Raw genomic sequence first — 27,252 nt, forward strand, 5'->3', positions numbered from 1 at the left:
AACTCATCTAATTTGCAGACGACACCAAGCTGGCAGGAATAGCCAACACTCCAGAAGACAGGCTTAGGATACAGGAGGATCTGGACAGACTTGAACACTGGGCACTATCTAACAAAATGAAATTCAATGGTGAAAAAAGTAAGGTTCTACATCTAGGCAAGAAAAACCAAATGTACAGGTATAGTATAGGGGGTACCTTGCTCAATAATAGTAACTGTGAGAGGGATTTCGGAGTCCTAGTGGACAATCATTTAAATATGAGCCAGCAGTGTGCTGCAGCTGCCAAAAAAGCCAACACAGTGCTAGGCTGCATTAACAGAGGGATAGAATCAAGATCACGTGAAGTATTAATACCACTTTACAAAGCCTTGGTAAGGCCACACTTGGAATACTGCATCCAGTTTTGGTCACCACGATGTAAAAAAGATGTTGAGACTCTGGAAAGAGTACAGAGAAGAGCAACAAAGATGATTAGGAGATTGGAGGCTAAAACATATAAGGAACGGTTGCAGGAATTGGGTGTCTAGTTTAATGAAGAGAAGGACGAGGGGGGACATGATAGCAGTGTTCCAATATCTCAGGGGACATGATAGCAGTGTTCCAATATCTCAGGGGCTGCCACAAAGAAGAGGGAGTTAAGCTATTTTCCAAAGCGCCTGAAGGCAGGACAAGAAGCAACGGGTGGAAACTAACCAAAGAGAGAAGCAACCTAGAACTAAGGAGAAACTTCCTGACAGTTAGAACAGTGGAACAACCTGCCTCCAGAAGCAGTGAATGCTCCAATACTGGAAGTTTTTAAGAAGAAACTGGACAGCCATTTGTCCAAAATGGTATAGGGTTTCCTGCCTGAGCAGGAGGTTGGACTAGATGATCTCCAAGGTCCCTTCCAACTTTATCATTATTATCATTATCATCATTAATGTTCATTTATTCTCTCTTTTATTTCTGCACCATGTTCTCTCCCCTCATGTTGCTCTACAGCACACAATTAAGGCAGCAATTAATTTTTTTGGTGTGAGAAAATTTCTGAAATAAGCAAACATAGATATCCAGATATCCCTTTTTATTTATTTACATTTTACTCCATATCTATACATCTACTCTAATTTATCCTAACTTATTTAGCATGTGACCTAAACTTTTCTATATCTTAGTTTTACAATATTTCCTAAGGTCTTTGTATGCTTCTATTGAATTTTCTTTTTATGCTATTGCTCTCATATTTAAAAGCCTACAGTACTTTATATTCAACTCCAACAGGTTCCAACAAACTCTCAGTCTGAATTACTTCAGTTTTGTTTTTTAAAAAATCTTGGTATTTTTGTACTTGATTCTGGAGGCTCCTTTCCTTATCATCTCACAATATTTCTATTCAACTCTTTATCACCTCTTTGGTATAGTAACCCTATCTCAGCTACCTAGTTTACTATTTCAATCATTCCATTCTCTTTCTGTGCATTTTCTACCACTAGGAATTTGCCTCATCTATCAGATCTTAGATTTAATATGATTTCTAACGCAAATAATTATTTCTTCAAGGGTGGGTAGATAAAACAGAGTTTAAAAAGATAGATTTAGAAAATGTTGGTTCTGAAAATTCAGTCTAGGAAGTAGGAATTGTGACATAAAAAAATGAAAAGGAATAGTTTTAAAAGTCAAACTAATCTTGGAGTTTTGGGATAAGCCTGTACTTGCTAGGCTCCAAAAAGAAAAGTCAAGAGCAAACAATGGATACCTGAATTACAGAGTAGTTATAGATTCAAAGAAAAGGTAGAAATTAATTGATGGTTTAAGAGACAGAATGGTAAAAAGAAAAGGGATCAATTATGTAATCTATGGATGAAAGAGAATCTCAATTATTTGGCTTTGTTGCATAAACAGTACAAAAACTATATATGGAAAAAGTATCGGCTAGCAATTGAAAAAATATGCTAGCTGGTTGATCTCTAATAGGTTAGAAATATGCCAGGTTTTGACCATGAGGTCAAGATTGTGGATTGACTAATTTATGGATAACTTCATGGCTGCTGACTTGGATGCTAAGTAGGATATTTGAACATTAATGGAACTAAAACATATTATAGGGCTGTAGTAAATACACAGAACTCAGTTATCAGACTGAGTTTTTCTGTAACAATTAACCTGGCAGTTATACATTAGATTTTATTCATAGGGATGTATAATAATAATATACTATTTTTTTCTACTGGAAGATGGCAAATAATCTTTTTTCCCAGATGAGCAGACAAATTATAGGTCTAGCCTACAATTCAGTAACTATAAATCAGAATGCTTGAAATGTTAATGAAATATGGGAATGTAAAGACTTATACTTACTTAGGTTAAGGATTTAACCTTCATAGCCAACAAAAAGAACTTCTTGTATCAGTTTTTCCAGATTATTGTTATTAATTTACAGTAGCTGTGCAATTTATATGTGCAATGGATGGATATACTGTATCCATTTTATATGCTATCATAATTTTCAGTCATTCAAAATAATAACAAAATTAAAATTAGAATAATACAATACATTCATATTTCAGATCCATACAATTTATAAAGGCGGATATTACTAGTTATTATTTGCCATATACATTCTGGAACTGTTTTCATTAGCTTCCAAAAGCAAAAGTTTGGCCTCAAGAAGGAGACTGTTCCAAAGTATAATGGCCACAATATAAAAACATTGAATGCAAGAGTCTGTTATCTTAAAGACAGCCCATGAAGAATGCATAGCAGTAGTCTAGGCTACTTAACACTGTGCCTTAACTCTAGGGAGTGTCACTACCATGGACCATGTGGATAAACTGTCCAACCATCCAACTTTGCTAAATATCACTTAAGGATGGCCCCATCCTTGCTAATATTCAGAAAATAAATAAAACTCAGCTCTTCTGGAAGGATTTTGGGGATGATGTGATGAAAGCGTGCTCCTGAAGAAATGATGTCTCTAATAGTTGGGTTTGTTATATTACTTTATCATTATGTTGTTATATTTAATATTTAAATCTTGTTATTATATTAAGTATTTGCTGCTACAGTCACTTTTAATTGGAATAGCATATAAGCCTTAGTAAATAAATAAACAAGAGAGTGAATCTCTATTGCCAGGGCCTCCCACTTCAGATAGGGCCAAAATTAGTACAATAGTAGAAGCTAGGCAAACCTCCCTCTGTCACAACCTGCCTACTCAGCTTTAGCATGTGTCCAGGAGTACCCTCAAGCTGCAAACCTGCTCCTTCAGGAAAGGTGTTATCCCACCCAGAGTTACACCCAAAGCACACAGGGATCCTGTTTGAACAACAGCAACTTTGTCTTGTAGCAGTTCAGTCTGACTATAATAGGCTACATCTACTTGGTCAAGATCTCCATAGCATGTCCAGCTTTGCCTAGGGTGAATTGTATAGGTGTCTATAATCAGCATATTGTTCATATTTCACACTGAACTGATGGATTTCCATCAGTAATTTCATGTATGTGAGAAAGTAGGGGGAAGAATAGGTATTCCATAAGAAAGTTCTTAACAGATTGGCTTCTCCTCCCTATTACCACTGATTGAAACTACCCAGTAAGGAAGAAGTAGAACCACTGTACCATGATGCTCCAACCCCCAATCTTTTCAGGTAGTTCAATAAGGATACCATGATTAACAGAAATACGTTACTGCAATAAGAATAAGTGCACTCATCCCACTTAAGACATGACAAGGCTCATGTATTAGAGCAGGGGTGTCAAACTGACAGCCCATGGGCCAGTTGCATCATGCAGAGGCTGCGCCCACCCCAGCTCCGGCAATGCAAAAAAAGTCATAATATGTCATGACACATCATGTGACACAGTAAGTTTGACACTTGTGCATTAGAGTGACCAATGCCATTTTCGTTCTATATCTAAGCCTGAATGCAGAGTGAAAGGAGGCCAGATAAAACACTCCCTCTCCAGCTTTCTGTAGCCGACTCCTTGCTACGTTCTCAATAAACTTCCCGGAGTTGGACACTGGACAATTCATATTTAAAACATACAGGTTCAGAGATGGCTTGCTGAAAAGAGGATCACCACTATGATCTTCAACACAGGACATCATGCCTCTCTCCCTCAAAGAAACGTTTATCAGATCACATGTCATTCTCCTAAAGGAGTGACAGGGGCATGAATTAAGCTTGAAGATGGCAGAGGTCATGCTAAGGAATATCCATTTCCCAAGTTGAAAGATAATATTGCCAGATGTTATCCCAAGCATTTATGGCTCTACCAACAGAGAGTAAATAGAAGAGACTTCATCAGCAACATTTTGCATTAGGAATTGAGATTTCCTGCCCATCATTCCCTAATACAGAAGAATCAATCTTAAAAAAAATCACCAAATGGAAGTGACACTATAAAATCACAGAAAAGCAGAGAAAATTCACTATTTCACTACTCTTACCACCATGGTACAAACTTAAATAATAATCCAGTTTAGTCTAATTCTGTGTTCCTCTATCACATTCCAGGTATTACTTCTGTCACTTCTTCTCTTGGAGAAACTAAGTGCTACTAAGTATCAATCAAAGGAAGTTACTCAGGAGCAATTATTCCAAAGGCTTAAATTGCTTCCCAGTTCCATTACTCTATCCAGATGCTCAGTGGAACTGCTACCAATAACTTGGGGAAATTACCATCTGTTCTCTGAGATCCATTAGGTGTCTGGGAGGAACCCTTTTAACAGACCATTTCAAGCTTCAGTGTGATAGCCACAATCTCATCTAGATCAGGAAGACAAAGGATCTAGCCTAATGTCCTCAGTATTCAGATCAAACATCAATTCTTTAAAGAGAAAACGGAAATCCAAAGTACATCTGCTTATGTGCACTTGGGACAAATTCATAGTTGTAATAGAAGTCACATATACCTGAGTTCTCCCTGAATCTCCCTAAATGAATAGAAGCTGGAGGAACCCTCAAACAGCAAGAAGCTCAGGAAGGGATCTTGTAAGGTATCTTGACCCTTCACATATAGCCATTTATACTGCATTACTCCTAAAGCAATGATTCAGATTCCCACAGTAATTGCTACTCCATCTTCCCAGTCCTAGAAATAGTTCTTTTCTACACATGATATGCCTGCAAAACCAGCCTTTGATGAACAGAAAACTAACAATCCTGGGTATCCAAGTTAATTTACATTCTAAAAAAAATGAGAACAATTTAAAAATGCCAGATATTTTGAGTTAAAATTTTAACATCAAGAACACATCTTAATACAAGCGCATTTCTAATTATCAACCTTGTGTAACATTCCTTAGAGCATTTTTGTACATCGATTTTAATCTATTAGTAAGCATTCATGATCGATAAAGAGCATTTTCATGCATCTTTATATTATGTATTTACTAATACCATTAATAAAAAAGATTTGGACTATAGCGAAGTTAAATAGTTTACATTATAAAAATATAATATAACCATGCCCAGAATTTGATTTGTATAACGCACTAAATAAGGGAAATTATTACTGAGATTCCTTTTTTGTATGTTTTACAGTATATTGTGCTTGGAGATGCTAAAATGTACACTCAGAAATTATATTTTGAATGGCCCAGTTATTTTTACTCCTTCCATTAGTTTCCCTTGGGATGTAGAATAAGCTTGTTCTCTGGCAGCAAAATATGCTAATCATGTGACTTATCACCCGGTGAATTAGCATTGCTTCTCTCATCATCTGAGCCATATTCCTTTAAAAAACCATGGCATCTTAATAGAAAGTAATGACTGTGTGATAAACCTCATTAGAAAATCAATATATTGACACTAGCCTCCCAAATGTCTGAATAGTAATGGATTGTCTCCTCATTAAGAAGACTATTAACACGTACTTAAGCATCATTAAATTATACTGATCAAAGATTATTCACGTACTAATTTTCTGGAAAGCTGTAGATACTGGAAAGAAATGTAAGCTTATGTATTTAAAAGAGAAGCATGATATATGATAATGGCAATTTAATTCAATATACAGTAATAGTTAAAAATGTACAGTAAGGCTTTGAAACAATATTGGAAGGTAATATTACTTACCAAAAAACTTCCAAAGGCTGAGTTAAATATAGCAGCTGCCTAAAAGAATGAAAGAAACATCAATAATAATCTTGCTATTTCATGTATAATACTGAACTTAATTTATATATTCTAGTAAACTACTGCCATTTAAAATCATTGCAAATACCCTATGTAAAGTCACATTTCAGATAATAGTTATTTTATTATTTATGTTTACAATTCGCATTTTACTTTTATACTCATTGGGCAGCTTAAAAATCTATAAAGGAAGTTGTTAAAAAAAACATCAATTACCATGTTTATGCTTTACAAAATTCCTTATAGGAAAAGCACAGGTAGACTTATTTTTTAAAAGGAAGTCAGTGGAAAAATAATGTAATATGTAATTAATAGTACGATGCTTATCTGAACAGAATATATATTTAAGTATATTTTAGTGTATTTCAAGTAGAATACTGAATTTACATTTTGCTACAAGCATTTAGCTGAATATATACTGCAGTAAAATTACAATTTATCTATGTGCTTTAATTCCAAAGGCCAGAAAGAATATAATGAATCCAGCAAAAAGAAAAAAGAAAAATAAATGACTCAACTGAGTTTGAAGAAATGTTTAGCTTACCTAAATATCCAAGAAATAATGTTGGGGAAAAGCATTCTGACAAACTACTAAATTCTGAGAAACAGAAAATGCTTAAATCTTGTAAAGCTTCAAGTTTACCATAAAGGAAGGAATTCTTCCATGGCATCCAGTCCGATGATGTAGAAACAAGTACAGCATAAAAAGGGGGGGGGGCAGAGAAAAGAAAACGTGCCATTTACATGGAAAACAGAAGCAGAATCAAAGTTACCACCAAGGACATCTTCCAGCCATAGAGTAAAAGATTTTTGAAAGAGTTTGAAAGTTTGAACCCAGTCCAAAACACAGGCTACGCTGAGTAGAACCTACTGCTCTATTATGAGAATGCAATGAAAATGAATGGCTAATGAGATGCTTGGTTCCAGAGAGCTTAGCTTTCTTATTCAAGTTCATAATTTATTCAAAGCTTTGATAATTTCGTTAGAGTCATCCTTGGCTGGCCTTATCAATAAAAGATAGCCCTGGACCACAGGGCTCAATGGCCCATACACAAGCAAGCACAGTCTTGTAATATTTGTTTTGCTTTGCTTCCTTGTTTGGTTGCTTGCTAAAAAGGACAATGGCATATGGCATTCCATGTTGTGGGGAGAGCTTCTGAATAGAAACAGCTAAATAAAATATCACAGTTGACAGTTATAAAATTACAACAAAATATTTTCACACCTCTACTTTATCAGCATCTGCCTTTGAACACGAGGAGGAGGAACCAGTCCAAATAATTATCTTAGCAACAATCAGTAAACATGATATGGTTTAACAAGTCAGAATGTAACATTAGGATTTCAACTTGCAATTCCACACCTTGATAAACCTTGAGGAAATAATCTATGACATATGAAGCAATGTGATTTAAGTTAAGTTCAGGTATCTGAAGAATCACCTGTTCTTACAAGACTGTTCCTATTCTTCTAATCATCTCCCAAGATCTCTTCTGGTATCCTACTGCCTTGAAGGGCACATTACAGTGCTTGTAGAATGGATTCATGAATTCTACCTGTATTCAAATGGTCATCCCTGACATTATGATGGGAAGGATATGGGCTAAACATGAATTGATGACTGAATGTTATGACTGAATTTCTTACAATATAGACAAAATGAGGAGGCCCTTGAGAGCAAAATTTCTTGGGTGTATTACAGACCTAGAGGTATTTGATACCATGTTATATTTTAGGCACTCACCATTTTCTTCTCCTGAACATTCTTAGTTATATATTATATATAATGGTTTTTTTGAAGAGGCTTTTTATTTTTTTTTGTTTAAGTAGCTTAAAGATAGAAAGAAATACAACAGTTAACCACTGAACAACAGCTATTTCTGGCTATATTGTATATGTTTCACAAAAAACGTAGCTTGTACTCTACTACTGTATTTTTTGCTATTTTCTTTCAGACCATTCAATGAATGGTAGCCAAATACATCTTCCTAGGGAGAGCATTCCTTAGCTTAGGTGCTACAATAAGTAGGCCTTCTCCTGCATAGCAGACAGAGCTGCAGCATCAGTCACAGCTGGAGAATCTTAAAGAGAGCCTCTCCTGTTAATCTAAGTCACAAAGCAGGTTTGTAACAGGTACTAAGCCTTATAAGGCCCAAACCTTAAGATATTTAAGATTTCAAATCAGAGGGATTAGAAAAACTCTGATATTACTTGGTGTCCTTCTTTTCTTTATCCTTAGCAGAATTTTGGTTTTATTCCACATCATTTTCCCTGGGAAACATGGTCAAATGAAATGCACAGAATAAAGTCTGCCAAACCACTGGCAAGTAATAATGAAAGAGGAAATTGGGAACAGCTAAAATAACTAAAAAAAAAACCATTTCTGAATCCTCATATTGTGTACTTCAGCAATTACAACAGGCAAAAGTAACTGAAGACTCATCCCACTTTTCTGCTTTTGATTGCATGCAAACAAAACCAAATCCTGGCTTAGAACTAACAGACTTGTAGCAAATCATTTATTAATGCAAATTGGCATAATATTTACCTATCACTTTGGGAAGAAAAGTATAGAATTGTAATTCTTCTCTGGAATATTTAGAAATCAATACTGTTAATTTTTCAGTGGTCAATACAAGTCATGAATTAATGTTTTCATTTAATTGAAAATACTGTGTAGGGTAACCTTTACCTTTTTTCTCCTAGTACATGCTTAAAAATGTTCCTGAAATTAGTTCTCTCTTAGGTTAAGCATATGCACTACACATATACTAATTCTAGCAATAAGATAAAAATGCCACACTTACAAAAATTAATTCTAGATATAAAATTTAATACTAGGCATAAAAGGGTAGATAATTAGTAGCACAAAATTCAAATAAATTTATACTGACCAAAAAGATATGACTATAAGCAGTATGGACTGCAATCCTGTAATATGCCTACTTGGGCTAGTTTTTGACTGTATCTGAATATTCTGACTATAATAAAATTGCAGTTACTGTTATTTATCACTACTTTCTCTGGTTTAGGCATGGGATAAATGCATTATATGCATTAAATTAACATAACAAAACAGTACAAGTATTTGTGGTACATAGATGTTTACATCTTACAGCTTGAAACCATACTGGATGGCCACTACCTTGGAAGCATATGAATACAAGATGCTTTTAGTGTTAGATAGGTAAAATCTATTACATATTATAATGTGAAGAGGTCTAAAAACTATGGTTGCCTTATTTAGCTTGTGAAAAATCTTGTTTTGGAATAAAAAGGATTATTATCCCAGTTAAATGTTAACTGCACTTTTTAAGAAGCGGGTGTTTCCTCTAGTCTGCAAAGCGCATACCTTAGAGGCTGCAAAAATAATGGTGATTGGTTAAAAAGCAGTGTATTTTATTTCAGTTGCCACTCATCACTATTTGTTTGACTCCAGGCTGAAAAAGAATATATATTCAAGTTATTGGCTACAGATGCTAAATTGAATCAGGTGTCCTTTCCTCTTAAGAAAATTAAGTTTCTTTTGTGCACGAATGTTTTAATGAGAACAGAGCTTGCCGACATTGACAAATGGGAAGGACACCAGAGAGAGCATGCAAGCAGGACAATATGTGCATTTTACATTCTTGCAGCCTATTTTTCACTGACTATCCTGAATGACTTCACCATTTCTTAAGGGACCTATTAATCTCAAATTTAGTTATTACACAACATTTATTTGAACATATATTCTGGGGATGATGACAGTTAATAAAGGCTTTTTTTTACGAGCAGTATTTTTACATATTGTTCCAGCTATAACTCCCGTCTCATTCTTCTGCATTGATGGAACATTCAAGTTGTGATGTAGCTTTATTTAAGAGAGAGAGAGAGAAAGTATCTATATTCAGATGCTGTTTTAAGCACGCAGGGACCCTTAAATAACTGTAAATGGATATTAAAAAATACTATTTCAGGATAGCAAAATAAAAATGTGTGAACTGTTCTACAGGTAACTACATATCTATAAAATAGTCTCTTGAAGTAAAAACAATTCTCATTTCATGCCCCCAAAAGTCTTGTGGTTTTTAAAACTTCATTATTTGTAATAAAACTGTAAAGTCCAGCTTCTATTTTATAATGAGCATAGAAAATTCAGTAATATCTTGCTCTGGATATAGAGTATCATATTGTTCAGCTCATTTATTTTTCCAATAAACAGAACTGGATGACACTTAGGCCTACTGTATGTTTACTTGATAATCCTATTATTGATTTGTTCTCATTCTTTCTTTCACACATCTAGCAATTACATAATAGTTTTCATAATAAATTTTCAATTTTTTTTCAAAATAAAATTCAAAAGAAGTGGAATAAGTTTTAATACAGCCAGACAATAGAAAAAGTTTAGTTTTCTCTCATTTATAAGAGGCTACTTGAATACAAGTAATTCTCAAAAGGCAACTAGACTTTCTTGGTTTTTTTCCCTTGAAAATGTTTCATTTCTCATCCAAGAAGCTTCTGTCAGTTCCTGAACTGACAAAGCTTCTTGGATGAGAAACGAAACAAAAAACACCTTTGGGACAACCATGACCTGGACGACTGAGAATTTCCACAGACAAGTAGTCCTCAACTTAAAACCATTTGTTTAGTGACCATTTGAAATTAAAATGGCATTGAAAAAAGTGACTTCTCTTTTTCACACTTACGACTGCTGCAGCATCCCCGTGCTCATGTGATCAAAACGCAGGTGCTTGGCAATTGGCATGTATTTATGAAAGTTGCTCTGCCTCAAGATCATGTGATCACCATTTGTAGCTTTCCCAGCTGCTTTCCAACAAACAAAGTCAATGGGGAAGCCAGATTCACTTAACAACTACATGATTCATTTAATAACTGCAGTGATTTGCTTAATGACTGTGGCAAAAAAAGTCATAAAATGGGTACAACTCACTTAACAATTGCTTTGTTTGTTAACATAATTTTGGGGCTCTGTTGTGGTCAAAAGTCAAGGGCTAATTGTACTGGCCAGTGACAGTATCCATTGTAGGGAGAAAGGAGATTTCAGTTCATAATTCATTGCAGCTTTCTCTAACCAAACCTACTGGATATATATACTGACTGGGAATTTCCGAAGTTCCTATCTAATACATGTGGTATGTACTGGACTAGAGCTGCCAGAATTTAAATTAAATTGAAGCAATTTATTTTGTATTTTTAACTGACAAAGTATTCAGAGACTTAAACAATTTTGTTTTTAAATCCCTGAATTAAAAATTAGCCATTGAACCTGAGCTTTAAAAAAGAAAAGCCCAAAATGGATACTAATCAATAAGATTATCATAACGTCTATATATGTATTCAATCTATGGGATGCAGCATTTACAAATATGATTTCTGCAGCTATTATAAATGCAGAGTTATTTACATTTACAAATATTATCTATATTCTGGGCCATCTTTACATGTAATCTGCTATAGACTACAGCAAAAACAGAATCTGTGTAGAATGCATCTTTAGCAGAATCTTATAATTAAGTCTACCAAATTTACTATCCACTTGGGGGTTTCTAGAGGACAGATAGAACCACATTTCTATACAGAGTGAGAAGGACAGTTACCTCCTTTAATATCCTTTTGGTAAGCAGCAAAAGAAGGAATGAGTATTACATCCTTTTTCTGCCAATTCACTTACGTGACTGCTTTCAGCTTCTGGTTATCTACAGTTATTAAGCTGGTGTTTAAACACATCATTGTTGGCAGTTGACAGTGTATTCAAAATACTGATTTTCACTTCAAACATTCTAAGGGATCCAGAATGCTATTGAGATTCTATTTCATATATAAACAGATAACAATTATAGTGGGCGTTTTCTGTGAACACTTAGGTTTATAGCCCGCTGTTCAAGCAAAAGCTCAAGATAATCTTATACTGTTTGTACAATTACAAACAATTATATCAGAATTAGTTTTAGGTATACTGTGTCTTTAGTTGTTGTTCCACCTTATCCTGATGAAAAAAATATATTTATAAGTTATTATGAAAAGAACAAATGAAAAGTAGCACCTTCAAATATAATGGAAGTATAGAATGGACTATAATGATGTTATTCAGTTAAACTGGTAATCTATTTGGCTATTATATTTCAAAATTGTAGCTGATTCAAGAAATGATGACTATTATTTAAAACTAGGTCATTCCATCTTAGTTTGACAGTGTATATTAGCTGTATCAATTTCAGACTACTTCCAGATACAATCTAAAGTGCTAATTTTCATTTTTAAAATCTTAACCTGTGAATATATTATCTGAAAGACTGGTTTCCCTTGTAGGAGTATGTATAGAAGCCTTATTCTGTATTTATTCAGCGAAAGTGGGTTGGCATTGCCATGAAGGTGATCTTCCTAGAGGTAGGATGCTCATTGGCATCTTGTCTATAAATATTGTGGCACCAGTGAAGTTCTTTACATTAATATCTTTGGTCATTTAGAGTTAGACAACTGAGTTCTGCTCTTTTTTGTATGATTTAACTTTAGTGCTTTGCCTTTATAAGAGGGAATTTTTCCATGCTGATTATTATTGTTTACTGAATTATAGTACTATTCATATTTTCCACATTATTAATATTTTGTTATATCTATAAACCACATTATACTTGCTATATGTCCAAAAAAAAAAAACCAACCCACTATCAAACAATGCATTTTCCCACCAACTAAATTTGTCTCAAGCACATTGTTTCTATTATTGTAATCTATTGTTAATGCCCATGTTTTTCTAAAAACAACGGCAACCAATTCCTCTAGTATTTTATTACTTCAGGAAGATCAGTAATCTGTTAGTGATGGCTTCAGAAAAGAATTCACTTTTATAGCTATGTCTGCAGAAATCAGACAATAGTATTGTCTTATACTAGGTAAATACACAATAAGAGACGATTACATCAGCATCTTTGTACCACCTGGCATTCTGCAGACTTATGATCTGATACAATCTAACATAAATTTAATAAAAAATATAAGGAAATCAATCTTTAGTTCCTGACAATAGCATCAAACAAGGAATGAACTTTTACACATTATTATTGCAACATGAATGCATTATTCACATGGGTCATCTGACTGACTTTTATCCAATACTAATCAAATAAAAGTGAAAGTGAACTAGTTGTTAATTATTTGTGATATTCCCCCTCTGCAAATGCTATTTTCCAAGTCTTTCCCCAAATTCAAGTTAACATCCTTTGTGCAAAATGGTGCATATAGTTTCTTATGCAGAGATGCATCCTGTTGCTATACAATGCAAATGGAGACCATCACTAATCCAGAACTTTATGATTTTCCTTTGTTCCTAACTTAGCCTGGAAGGACAATGGAAGATGTGCCCTTTCTGTGATTTATGCATGTATGGGTATATGTGGGTGTTTGGTAAGGTATAAAATCTATTCATTTTTTAAATAATTACATTTCATATCCCCCCAGCTATATATAGGTTCTCTTTCTCTTCCAAGAAAATTGCAGATAGAGGGTGCATTACATAAAAGGCATAGGGAATTTATAAATTTTCTCTGAGAATAGATCCAGATGATAGCATCATCACGGAGGATGTAAGAATAAGAGGAAGGTTTACATCGAACAAGCAAAGAATCAAATTCAAATCCTACTCAAGTGTTATTTCTTAAAATCTCTTACTAGAGGATTTTCTATCATCCTCCAACTTCAACCTCTCCTTCCCCCAGTCAACAAAATATCATTCAACAAAATTATTTTTGGTTAGGAATAACTGCAAGATTAAATGCCAGTTCCAATCTTCCTACATAGAATGTTACATCTGGGAAGGATTTAACATTTTAAGACAATGAGGATTTATCTTTCTATTCAGTAGGCATATTTGTTATTATTTGTTATTACCTTGGTTGCCATGAAAGCTTGTCTACTCATAAAATGGCTAGCAAATTGCATGCAGCCACTTTCAAAACATTTACTCCTGGGATGCAGAGTAGAGGAGCTAAGTCCCAAATAGACCATTGGGCTATACCCACCCATCATTTTTATTTCTTATGTACTCTATGTGGAGCAAAGAGGCATCTTGTAAATAAAAAGTGACATGATATATAATGCTATATTCTAATTTAATCTTTTTTTAATCTAAACAATTTCAGAAGAAATAGTTTGTATAAAGGACATTGGCCCTGGTCACCACATAGTCTATTCTAAAAACCTTTGAATTAGATTTTATTCAGTTTTGTTTCTCTACATGTCTTGTTCTTCAGCATGTTATTTCTACCTCACATGTTATTCTTTAATTTTCCATATTCTTTTTAATTTTGAATTATGCTATATGTGTATATGCTTGGAGGGAAGGCTTTATTCATAGCTGAAAGTTATTAAGCTTCTTATTTACTACTGTTACTTTAAAATAAACTAAAGTTCAGATAATCATTAAATTAATTTTATAAAATCTTTATATAACAAATAATAAAAATATATTACAACATAAAATTAAAAACATGGGTTCAAAATTAGTGAAACATCACATAAACAATGTAAAAGTTATATTCACTATAGTAATTTTGCAAACATATTCATTTTGTGCTACAAATAATAGTATCAGTTAAATCATTATAGAGAAGGCATTCTATATATACGGTGTTACCAATGAAAAAGAGTTATGTTCTATATTCTTTAAGGAACTGAAATACCAAAATTATTTTATGAAATACATTCTAAGAAATAAAAATATTTTTTATTATTTAGAATACTCTGAAAATTATGTTTAAGCCTTGGAATTCGTGTTTGTTAAAATAAATAGTATTAAAACTAATTTTCAAGTATAAAAAGTACATAAAAACAAAGAATATATACATTGTTAAATCTCCTTGCACAATTGTATTATTAACCAAGTGTAATTACAAGCATAATTCATCATATAGCTATAGGACTGACCCTTTTCAAGAGATCTGCAGGTGTTCTTGAGAAAGCAACATGAAGCAATAGCCATTATATAGCATAATTGCATATATAATTTTATTTGAAAAACTGATGACACCACTATCCTTCTGACTGATGGAAGATTCTAGTGTAATCTATCTGCTGCTTGCATTAAGTCACATAAACTAATGATTTACACTGCATGTCTCCTCAAAATCAAACGCCACTGAATTCAATGGTACTTACTCCCACATATGTAAATAGGAATTAGTATGCTGTCTTATTTTCTTAGGCAGAGAAGGAATGTGGGCTCCAAATGGATTTATGTGTGAAAAGAAAAGGGATGTATGTGAGAGGGAGACAAGACTACAATATTTCTGATCATAGACGAACTCAATTGCTGGGTTATTTTCAAAATCTAACTTTTAACATGCACAGTTGCAGGCAGTAAAAGGTTACTCAATAATGAATAAAAGACAGCCCCAAACCACTAGCTATGAAACTATCTGAAATTTTAATTTATGACTCAGTTTTGCTCACTACCAAAGGCTTATTAGCTTAGGAGGCTAGGCAATAGCTGTCATACCAGAACAAATGGTTTGTCACTTTATGATTTAATAGAAGAGGCCCCTGAACAGCAATGCCTAAGTAACTGCCAACATGTGACTCTCCTCTAGTCAAGCACTTTATATCTCCAAGTGACTTTTCCTCTCTGTCTTTTAAATTACCTTAGAATGTATTCTCTAATGGATACAGAACAATAAGCAGCCTTCCAAACAAGATGTTTCATTTAAAGCTAAAAATGTCTTAGATTTTAAGTTGTGATGAACCACGTCAAGGTCCTGGCCCCGGGTCCACCTCATGGCAAATAATCTATAACACGATTAGAGGCCTGGACATATCAATGTCCCACTCACCCCCAATCTCAAACAATATCATTTTCTAAATAAAACAAAAAGATCACTTAAATAGTGCTCTTTTAAGTGTATCTGGAATGTTTTATGACCACAAACATGTTTCTGCAGATGATGTATTCTGCTATTTTACTGTAAGTATAGGACAAAAGAGCATTACTTACTCATTATAAGAAAATCAACTATATCTAGTATCTGAAGAGAAATCAGAGCACTAAGCACTTACAACTGAGTACTTGATTGGTTATTTACATGTTTCATCAGAAAAAAACCCAAAATGGGTGGGTGATGAGAATTGGGGAAAAGAAATAGAGGGATAATGAGGAGTACCTTTCTACAACATAGATATCTTATGATTGATCACTTCCCCATGATGGCAACCTTCTGGTGTAAAGGCAAGAACTACTTTAACGATCGCCTGGAGGTTATAAGCTTATAAGCATACTCATGACATGGTCTCAAAATTCCAAAAGTACCCACCAAAGTTCCAAGGTTGCCTGCTCTAGGTGTAGTTCTATAAACTATGCCTTCTACAATTAGATGGTACTCTTTCAAGTATAATAGTTGCCCTTTGATTTGGCTTAATCTTAGTTCCAGCAATTCTTGGGCCATACCCACTAAAAAAATGGTATGGGTATCTATTACGATTAATAGAATAACAATTTTAATTTGCAGCCAAACCATAGCTAAGATAGACTGTAATCCTATCCCTCATTTTGCGAATATGTGTCATTTTATTTAAAGGAAATAACTTTGAAATGTAGACTTCAACAAAATATGGAAATACAACTGTCAAATGTACAGTCTGGATTCAAAAGTACAGGGGCAGCTGACATAATAATAATAATAAAGTTGGAAGGGACCTTGGAGGTCATCTAGTCCAACCCCCTGCTCAGGCAGGAAACCCTATACCATTTTGGACAAATGGCTGTCCAGTCTCTTCTTAAAAACTTCCAGTGTTGGAGCATTCACCACGTCTGGAGGCAGGTTGTTCCACTGGTTAATTGTTCTAACTGTCAGGAAGTTTCTCCTTAGTTCTAGGTTGTTTCTCTCTTTGATTAGTTTCCATCCGTTGCTTCTTGTCCTGCCTTCAGGCGCCTTGGAAAATAGCTTGACTCCCTCTTCTTTGTGGCAGCCCGAGATATTGGAATACTACTATCATGTCACCCCTCGTCCTTCTCTTCATTAAACTAGACATAGCCAATTCCAGCAGCCTTTCCTTATATGCTTTGGCCTCTAGTCCCCTAATCATCTTTGTGGCTCTTCTCTGTACTCTTTCTAGAGTCTCAACATCTTTTTTACATCGCGGTGACCAAAACTGGATGCAGTATTCCAAGTGTGGCCTTACCAAGGCATTGAAGAGTGGTATTAATACTTCACGTGATCTTGATTCTATCCCTCTGTTAATGCAGCCCAGCACTGTGTTGGCCTTTTTGGCAGCTGCAGCACACTGCTGGCTCATAATTAAGTGATTGTCTACTAAGATAAAAGGATATCCACTAGATAAAAGAAGTTAACTCAAAATGCATATTGGAAAAGCTAAGAAAGTTCCATAAAGATGTCTATTTTTGCTTTATTGATTGTACTAAAATTTTTATCAATATGATATACAATGAATTATGGGCAGACCTCAATATTTAATGTTTAACATCTACATAAAGTCACTGGGTTAGATCATCTGATAGCACAAAATTAGGTAGCATCAATATGCTACCATATTAACAATCTTGGCCAGAAAAGAAATGTAGTGATCCTGACCTAGTTCCTGAAAACTGCATTTCGGGAAAAAGGCTCAGACCTAATTTCACGAAGATGGAGTGACTAAGGATTTAAAACCAACATATTTTAGGAATATGTTATCTTTAACTCTGGATAAAACTATTCTCCTCTAATCATAGCTCAAAATATGTGAGTGCTCTTGAATTAACAGGTCCTAGTTAAGGATAAGAAGATGTCACGGCCAAGTGAACTTTGTACAATTGCATCAGATATGTTGTATTTGCTCATGATCACTCACATCCATACCACCTTGTGTTTAGATTATTGCAACTATTTAGGAACATTCAAAAGCTAGAGCTAGTTTAGTATACAGTGGTTTAGGTAATCATGGGCATATTTTTGTTTATTCATATAGAACTACTTCTGTAGGAACAACATATCAATTAATTAATTTCAGATGCAATCAAGGTGCTAGTTTTCACTTTGACACTCTTATATATTTAGGGCCTTGTTTTCAGTGAGACAACCTACTCCAGACTGAATCAGATTGACCACTGAATTCAGGAAAGAAAGTTTGCTGTGAGTCTCTCCACAAAAGGAATGTCATCTACACAGAGATCCCACCATAAAGACTTCTTAATAATGGCCTTCATCTTCTGGAGGAGCCTATCTTGAAAGATATCTGGATCAACTCCTCCTTTATCACCTTTTGTAAAGTTGTAAAATGTGGCATTGTCTAAGGATGGAGGATTAGATGGAAAATCATACTATCACTGAAATGCAGGCACACTGGCAGGATGTAATACTTGGAGATTTTTTGTTCTTGTTTTTAATCCTATTTATTTGATTGCTGTAACTCAGTGGTTCTCAACCTGTGGGTCGGGACCCCATTTGGGGTCGAACGACCATTTCACAGGGGTCGCCAAACAACGCAGTCCGCCATTTTTTCCCCCTTTTCCTTAGCTGTGCTACTCCCTTTTATTCTATTGGCTTTTGAAAGCCAATAGAATAGACTCTCTTGAACCAGTTGAGTAGTCCTCGACTTACAACTGGTTGGGGGTCGTAGCATTAAAAAGGTTGAGAACCACTGCTGTAACTACTTAGAATCCCAGAGTGAAATGGCATATAAAAACACAGTAAATAAAAAAGTAAATATAGGAGTACCAAACCATCTTATCCACCTGTTCAAAACATATAGTTTTGAGATATATTATAACAAGTTATAACAGATCATAGGGAAAAAATAAATAATTCAAAATTAGGAAAGAAGTGTTGGAATATTGTACATTGTCATCTTATTTACTTCAATTATATACAGAATATGTCATGAGAAAAACTGGACTATAAGAAACAAATTAGAATTAAAATTTCTTAGAGAAATATCAACAACTTCAGATATACAATTTGAGGAATGAAAATAAAGAAGATTTAAGGAATCTCTTGTTTAAAGTGAAAAAATGTGCTCAGTTTAAAAAAAGAACCTTGAGATTGTGTCAACGGACAATATCATCCAAGTGCATAAATGTATTCTAGTTTCCTCCTGGACTTGCAGCTGCTACTTGAAGAGGAGGTGAGAATTGTGGCCAGGAAGGCCTTTGCACAACTTCATCTGATGCACCAGTTATACCCTTTCCTGGATCAGGAGGCCTTTCAGACTGTCACTCATGCCCTAGTTACCTCATAGCTCAATTACTGCAACATACTTTATTTGGGGTTATCTTTGCAAATCACCTGGAAGCTTCAACTGGTATGAAATGCATAGGTATGAGCACTGATAAGCATGGTTTGGTATGCCTGTGTAATATCTCTGTTTCATGAGCTGTACTGATTGCCAGTTTGCTTTCTGGTGCGATTCAAGGTCTGGTATTATCTACAAAGACCTACATGGCATAGGGCCCAGCTATTTGAGAGAGAATCTATCTTCCTATGTATCTGCCTGGCCAATTCAGTCTTGTAGCATTGGCATGCTCCAAATCATTATCATTATCAGGACCCCAGAAATATGCCTTCTCTTTAGTAGTACCTTACTCGGGAATAAGATTCCTCCTGAGATCCAGACGGCCCTAATCTGTGGTTGAAAACTGGCTCTTCATCCAGACCCTTGACAAGAGAGAGTGAGACTCCTTGCTTCATTCATTCCAGTCTATTGTTATTGTCATCTCTTATCAGCTTTATTGTAATTTCCTTGTTTGATTGTTGTTAGATACCCAGAATCATTGTCATGTGGAAGGCATACATACAGGTGGTTGATCGATTAACAATAGATCCCACTTCCCCCCCCCACCTTGCCCCCACACTCTCTAACTGAATTGCAGCATTTTCTGGTGTTTATGTTTTGTGTGTATGTGTGATTATAAGCTGTCCAGAGTTAGCCTATGGCAAGATGAGCGGTCCATAAATTTTATAAGTAAATAATAAATAAACACAAGTTTAAATATTAACAATAATAATAACCCCAAATAATGTACTACTTTGATATACTTGTGGGGTTGCATGCTCTGAAGAGGATAAGTACTACACCAGAACTTCTACTACACTGGACAGATCTCATCAGAGGTGCCAAATGAAGAGTGCCTCTCCCATCAATAATAGTACCAATAATAGGGAGATGCCATCTATAAAACATTTTGTAAAGGTTCTCTTTGTAAGAGGTGGCCAAAGTAAGTTTCTTGTTTCTTGCCCATAGTTCTTGCCAAATGTGCAGATCAAAATTAAGACCAAAGTCCTTGCTCCAATTCAACACAATCACTTTTACTTGTTCTTCGTACATTGCCTGATCTAACAAATAGTAGTATAATTTTTTAATCATTTTATCCTCCGACCCCAAAATTATTTTATCCAATTCTATTGGTTCTAATTTAATGCCTAACTCTTTTTTGTCTTTCCGATATCTCGCCTGCAGTTGCAGGTATGCCCACCATTCTAATTCTATCCCTTCATTCTGGAGGGTTTTCCTGGATTTCAATTCCCCTCTTTCATCTAAGATGTTTTTATATGTTATGGTCTTGTCTAATTGGGTAAATTTTGGGTGTACATATATTTCTAACGGTGAGATCCAACTAGGTACTTGGGTATAATTTGGCTTCCAGACTGGTTTTTGCTCAAAATTGGAGGAATAAGGGAACCCCAACGGAAGAAGAGATCCTGCATAAAATTCTATCCTGTGCTGAGATGGACAGGCTTACAATGATTATGAAAGACAAGACAGAACATGAATACTTCGAAATCTGGGGCAAATTTTACCGTTGGTATGAATTAAGAACTGCTGGGACTTCAAGTTAATGGTAGAATTAAAAGATATACATAACTGTACATATAATTGTATATATATAATTGTATTGTATAGAAGATGAGGCTTATATAGAGGTTAAGAACGATGTATTAAACTTTTGTACCATGATAGGAACTGATAGGAAAATTTATTCTGGAATGTCATGTTTGTCCACTGTTGTTTTAATTGTATTATGAATAAAAATTATTAAATAATAATAATAATAGTACCAATAATAGTATATGTCTTGGGGGCAATCCAAAACATCTGGAGCTCCATTTGAACACCGTTTGGCATTGATAAAATCACTATTAGTCCATTGCAAAAGATAGTTTTACTTGCATCATGAGATGATACCTTTAACACCATCAAACAACAACATCTGCCTATCCTAGATCCTTGGAAAAGACTCTGTAGATGGATTAAAATACCAGATGCAGTCTAAACATCTGGCTGACTATGCGACCAACCATAATAATAATAATAAGTAATAAAAAATGAAGATGCTAATGTGCTCTGAGACTTTAGAATTTAAACAGACAACTGCCATATAACACCCCAGACTTAACAATTGCCAATAAGAAAGACAAAAAAGTCTGGGTACTGGGTGTGGCAGTACCTGGAGATAGCAGAATAGAAGAGAAAGAATTAGAAAAGATAACAAAATACAAAGACTTGCTAATCGAAATAGACTGACTATGGCAAAGGAAAGCAAAGATAATACCATTAGTAGTAGGTGTCTTCAATGCAATCCCAAAACAACTACAGGTAGTCCTCGACTTATAACAGTTCATTTAGTGACTGTTCAAAGTTAAAACGGCACTAAAAAAGTGACTTATGACTGCTTTTCACACTTATGACAATACAGTATCCCCAGAGTCACATGATCACAATTCAGATGCTTAACAACTGACTTATACTTATGGCGGTTGAAGTGTCCAGGGGTCATGTGACCATCTTATGCAACCTTCTGACAAGCAAAGTCAATGGGGAAACCAGTTTCGTTTGACAACTGTGTTACTAATTAACCAATTGCAGTGATTCACTTAACAACTGTGGCAAGAAAAATTGTAAAATGGGACAAAACTCACTTAACAAATGTTTCACTTAGCAACAGAAATTTTGGGCTCAATTGTAGTTGTAAGTTGAGGACTACCTGAGAGCACCACTTGAACACTATTGGCGTTGACAAAATGACCATTGATCAATTGCAAAAGGCAGCTTCACTCTGAACAGTTTACATCCTGCGACAATATTCTTAACACCATCTAACATCCACATCTACCTATCCCAGGTCCTCGGGAAGCTTTCAATAAGTGGATAAAGATGCCAAATCCAATCTGAACATCTGACTCACTGTGTGATGAACCATAATAATATATATACTATCCAATTTCCATGATTCAAACCTTATTTTATGCCTACATTTGGTATTGTTTTAACAGAAAGATGTCAAATGATTTCTCATACACATATCCCTTTACAGAAAATATTTTTGTTACAACTGTAGGCTAAAATAGAAGAGATTCAGCAACTTCTGGCATGAGAGCTTAGGGGTGATATGTTGCACACTCAAAACTGCTAGTCTACCCAGACTACAGTAATCAGTATGGGGCTGCCCTTTCATTATGAGCTTGCATTTGTCCAGTGCTCTGGAGCATATTGATTACGACAACACACTCAGCTCAAGAAACAGTGCTAAACCTTGTTCAGTCACAAATGTCTATTTTTGAGGCATTTTCCAATATGCTTTTAGCTCTGCATAAATTTGAAAGGAAGAATATCTGTCAAACTGAAGTCTCTATTATGGCACACTAAAAATAAGGATGGGGGCAACTATTCATTTCTTCAATTACAACACTCAACAACTAGGATAAACGTGCCAGCTTTGAAGTTCCAGAATTGTTCTAGCAAAGAAAGATATCCACAAGCAATAGTAAATGAACATTGAAAAAATTGAATGCCAGAATGGAGCCTTGCAATAACTGATTTATGTCAAAGAAAATCAAGAATATAAAGGAAGCAGAAAATGCATAGATGCTAAACTTTTATTATTAACCTTAATAATGTAATATATAACTTCTATATCGGAGATCTAGTATTAGCTTTTGTGGTAAATGAGTAATGGGATACAAAAAAAAATTTACCTAAATCTTGAAGAGATCTGGAGGTTGTTTTTTTTATACTGGTGATTGGAGGGTTTTTTTTTAAACTAGTGACTCCTACGGCATCAACTGATTTAAAGTCCAAATAAACCTTTTTGGAAAATATTTCTACTTGCATTTGGCTAATATACAAGATGACAATATGAATATATTATTTTTAATTAAGCTTTTAAACAACAATGTAACTAGCAGCCCCATATTACTCATTTTATAATAAATTCTCTAGCTATGCTTATAGAGAAACCCACCTACTGACTTTCTTTCTTCATTTACATATCTGTGCAGGCCTATTCTTTTTTCTTCGGAGCCCCTTTGCCCTTTCAATCATGCAGCATATTACTCCACTGTCAGTGCAAAGCAGTTCCTAACAACGGGGAACCCAGCTGGGATAGGAAGAGGGCAGCAGGCTCATGCATTAACATAATAATCCAACTGTGTTCCCATAGGCCCTTAGGGCAGACAGCATATTAGGTAGGCCTCCTGTGCAGACCCAAGTGGAAGCTGCCTTATCACCTGCCTATCAACCTGTGGCAGTTATAGCCAACTCAATAGCACCAGCTCCTGCCAAGCTGTGGTGCCCAATTACCTTGCTACAAAAGATAGAAAGCCATTTTTCCCCATCTGTTTAATGTACCTGATGCATTTCCTTATTTATGATTTGAATTTCTGCATAGTTTCCAGAGGGATTGACTCGCTACCATTTTAACTTTTGAAAGTCTAGACGATGAGGCAGAAATGAGTCCTCAACATTAAATTCCCAACTCAAAGTATTCCTTTCAAAATGTTATCTTTCAGCTGCTCACCTCTCAATAACAGAGAGACAGTCTTAAAAAAAGTGACATACCCAAAAGTGATTCACTGTACCATAGGTAGCACTACCTTGCTTCAAAAAAAAAAAAAAAAGGTGGAAACAACTGTTTTCAGCCAAACCAGTAAAAAATTACTTGCTTTGTATATAATCAAGTTTTGTATAACAGTAATTCTTCAACACAATAAAGTACATCAGAAAGTGTAAATCAGCCTTCCCCAATTTGATCTAAATACAGGATTTTGAAACAAATAAAGCCCGAACAGTTATTATTAATAATTAAGTTACAATTAAAAACAGTGTGTTTGTTACATTCAATGAGTGTTTATTATTTTAAAAGAGTTTTGGAAGCCAGAATTAAAGGTGTGCTGAGCTCTAGGAATATTATGTTCTTAAATAACAGGTTTAAGTTGAATGAACTCTTTTATAAGTAGTACAAGGTATCAACTAGGTGATGGGAAATACTGAAGGAATACAATTTATGCAAAAAAGATTAAAGTAATATAGACTGTGACAAATATGCTAACTTCACTACGGTTCGGCTAGCTAGTTGGAGTATTTGCTCCCTCCAAAAGTTTGCCTCTAACATTACTTTGTTCTGTCTGTCTAGCACTGAACAACTTCCTTGTTCATTTCCATGCTCATTTAATAAATTCTCGGTCCTTTATTTATATCAATTTCATTTGTGTGTAATCACTTTTGGTTTATAAACATTTAGATATAATCAATTTGAAAAGATTTTTTTAAAGAACTTGATAATATTGTCTAACTTAATTTAATTTACATGATTAGATAAACTGCTTACTAAAGAAATTTCAAAACGGGCAAGCTCAAGAGAAAAACATAACTCTTTTTGCAAAAGGAATGAATAAACACAATAATGGAAGTTTTTTTAAAAAAAAACTGTAAAAAAAATACAGTTCTAGGGAAGGTTACTCACAAATCAATTTCACTGTATTAGGTATGAATTAGGTGCTCTTTTTTAGCACTAGAGAAAAACCTAGCAATTGCCTTTATTCAGAGATAGCACTGAAAATTCAGGTCTACAAATATCCACAGCATGAATAACTTGACATCAAACCTGTGTCTTTTCCCAATCACAAAATGAAATTCAGAAAGAGCTGTTGTTACTTGTCCATAGAAAATGAATAATCAAGAATGTTTCCAATATATATAATGTTTATCCAGAATAGATGATCCTAGTCAGAATCTTGGCCCCTCTGATCAGATATATCAAAGATATTTATTGATAAAGTTTATTTCCCTTGTATGAGATAATACAAGGCAACATATGGAACTTTGGATTTTGATTCTATTTGTATAACATGAGTGACCCAGCCAACACTCTTTCTCAATTCAGTAGCTTCATTTTTGGGTGCTGCACAACCTGGCAAAGGGTGGTTACATCTTTGTGCAGAAGGGTTTCCCCCCCCCCCATCCTCCAAGACCCCATAAAAGGGGCTATAAAACGTTTCGTTTCCTTTTCATCTACTGTCCTTTTGTTTCCCTCCAGAACAGAGATTTCTAAACCTTTGCCATCCTACCTCCCTTTTGGGTAATCTTAATATACACACTTCCTCTAAAAATCCAAATAAATACCAAAAAGAACAAATAAACAATGAAAACAATACAACTTTAAGAAAGGTGGATTGAGGAGATACATCTCAGTTTGAGAAAATTTGCTTTAGAGGATTAAAAAAAAATCTACAGTGGTATAATTATCACTGTCAAATTAGTTGAGAAGAACCTAACTCATCTCCATTATTTCTGTCCCCTTTCCATTCTTCCTGGGATATTAATTTTGTTTCATACAAAACTACAGTTGTTTAGATCTAAACCAAACTTGCCTGGGTTAAATAAGTAATTAATTTGTGTGTGTGTAAATGGTACATTTATAGTATGTCCACATTCCATTACAGGGAACTATCAGCAATATTGAAGTCAGAATAAAAATACTAATTCAGAATCTAAATTCTTTTAGACAGCTTTTAAGAAGAGAAATGATGGTGTTGGGCATCTAAAAAATACCTCCAGGCTATACCCGTGCTTTACAGAAGTCTGTATAGCCATCTGAGACCTCTTCAGAAACCTATACACAGTTGGAAGAAACAGCAGAGCTCTTTGAACTTATTCAAGATCAACAAAATGTTAATTTTTTGATGAAACAAGATTCTACTTGGGTTACAAACAATTTTCAGTCACACATACATATTTTAAAAACCGTGATGGAATTGCCTTCCCATTTAGTCTTTAGTATACTGACCAATAGTTCAATGTATTACGATCTTTATAAGACAATGCAGATATTCTATATATTCTATAATACAACGATAAAAGAGCATACATAACTTTTTATTCCTTTAAATATATTTTATTTGCAGAGTTAAAAAATCAGTTACCAAAAATGGGAGATCCTCACAGAAGCTGGAGTTTACACTGTAAATATTTCTAGCATGCCAATATTCACAACTCTCAAGAAACATTATGGAGCCAGCTCACAAAATGGCAGCAAGAAATGTCCAAAATTCAGCAGAATTCTCCAAATTTTGCCAAACAGGGAAAGAATGAGTTAATCGAGACTAATTTGGATGTGGCTAAAGCATACATAAACCATACACTGAAAATACTTTTGGAATGCAGGATTGTAAAAAACATCACATAAACTTGAATTTATACTTTAAAACTACTCTAAATTAAGAATCAATTAGAACAGACATGTCAAACACAAGGCCTGGGGGCCAGATGCAGCCCGCAAAGTGGTTTCATGTGGCCCAAAAAGCCATCCTGGAAACAGTGAGGAAACGGCCCCCACTGCCTTGGCCCTGGCCGGCCGGGAACCAATATACAACTTTGTGATGGCCATCTATGCTGAAATATATTCAGTCTTAGCTCTACAAGGCAGTTGGAAACAGTGAGGAACCAGCCGCTGCCACTAAAAAAAGTGACTTATGACCACCTTTCACACTTATAACCATTAAAGCATTGCCCTTGTTACCTGTGCAATGCCGCCCAGCCCCCAACCTGCCCGGTTTCGGCAGCAGCAGTGCGCTCTCCTCACAGCGCAGAGAGGCTGAGCTGGGCGGTGCGAATCTCATGAGAAGGGCAATGCTGCCTAGCCCCCAACCTGCCCAGTTTCAGCAGGCAGCAAGGTGCAAAGCTGTCAAGCTTCGCACCGCCTGGCTCAGCCTCTCGGTGTTGTGAGGAGAGCTCCCTGCTACCTGCTGAAACCAGGCAGGCTGGGGGCTGGGCGGCTTTGCACAGGTAACATTGACTCTCACACTGCTCATAGCATCCTTTCTCCCAGCGCCCACCAAGCCAGATATGTGAAGTAGGTGAGGGCCAT

At 35.1% G+C, this 27,252-nt stretch overlaps 1 protein-coding gene across 2 annotated transcripts in view; it reads right to left on the reverse strand.

The window, feature by feature from the left end:
* SLC10A7 (solute carrier family 10 member 7) overlaps positions 1 to 27,252 on the reverse strand; it is a 167,307-nt gene that overhangs the window by 116,879 nt on the left and 23,176 nt on the right. For both annotated transcript variants that reach the window (XR_005556198.1, XM_039339000.1), the window contains exon 5: positions 6,060 to 6,098. Coding sequence is in view for 1 of the 2 variants with exons in the window: in XM_039339000.1 (XP_039194934.1) it covers positions 6,060 to 6,098 (39 nt within the window). In the remaining variant the exon portion in view is untranslated. The remainder of the gene's footprint in view (positions 1 to 6,059; positions 6,099 to 27,252) is intronic.

This window comes from Crotalus tigris, unplaced genomic scaffold (assembly GCF_016545835.1).
Source record: "Crotalus tigris isolate CLP2741 ecotype Arizona unplaced genomic scaffold, ASM1654583v1 scf7180000017725.2566008, whole genome shotgun sequence".
In the NCBI taxonomy this organism is placed as follows: Eukaryota; Metazoa; Chordata; class Lepidosauria; order Squamata; family Viperidae; genus Crotalus; species Crotalus tigris.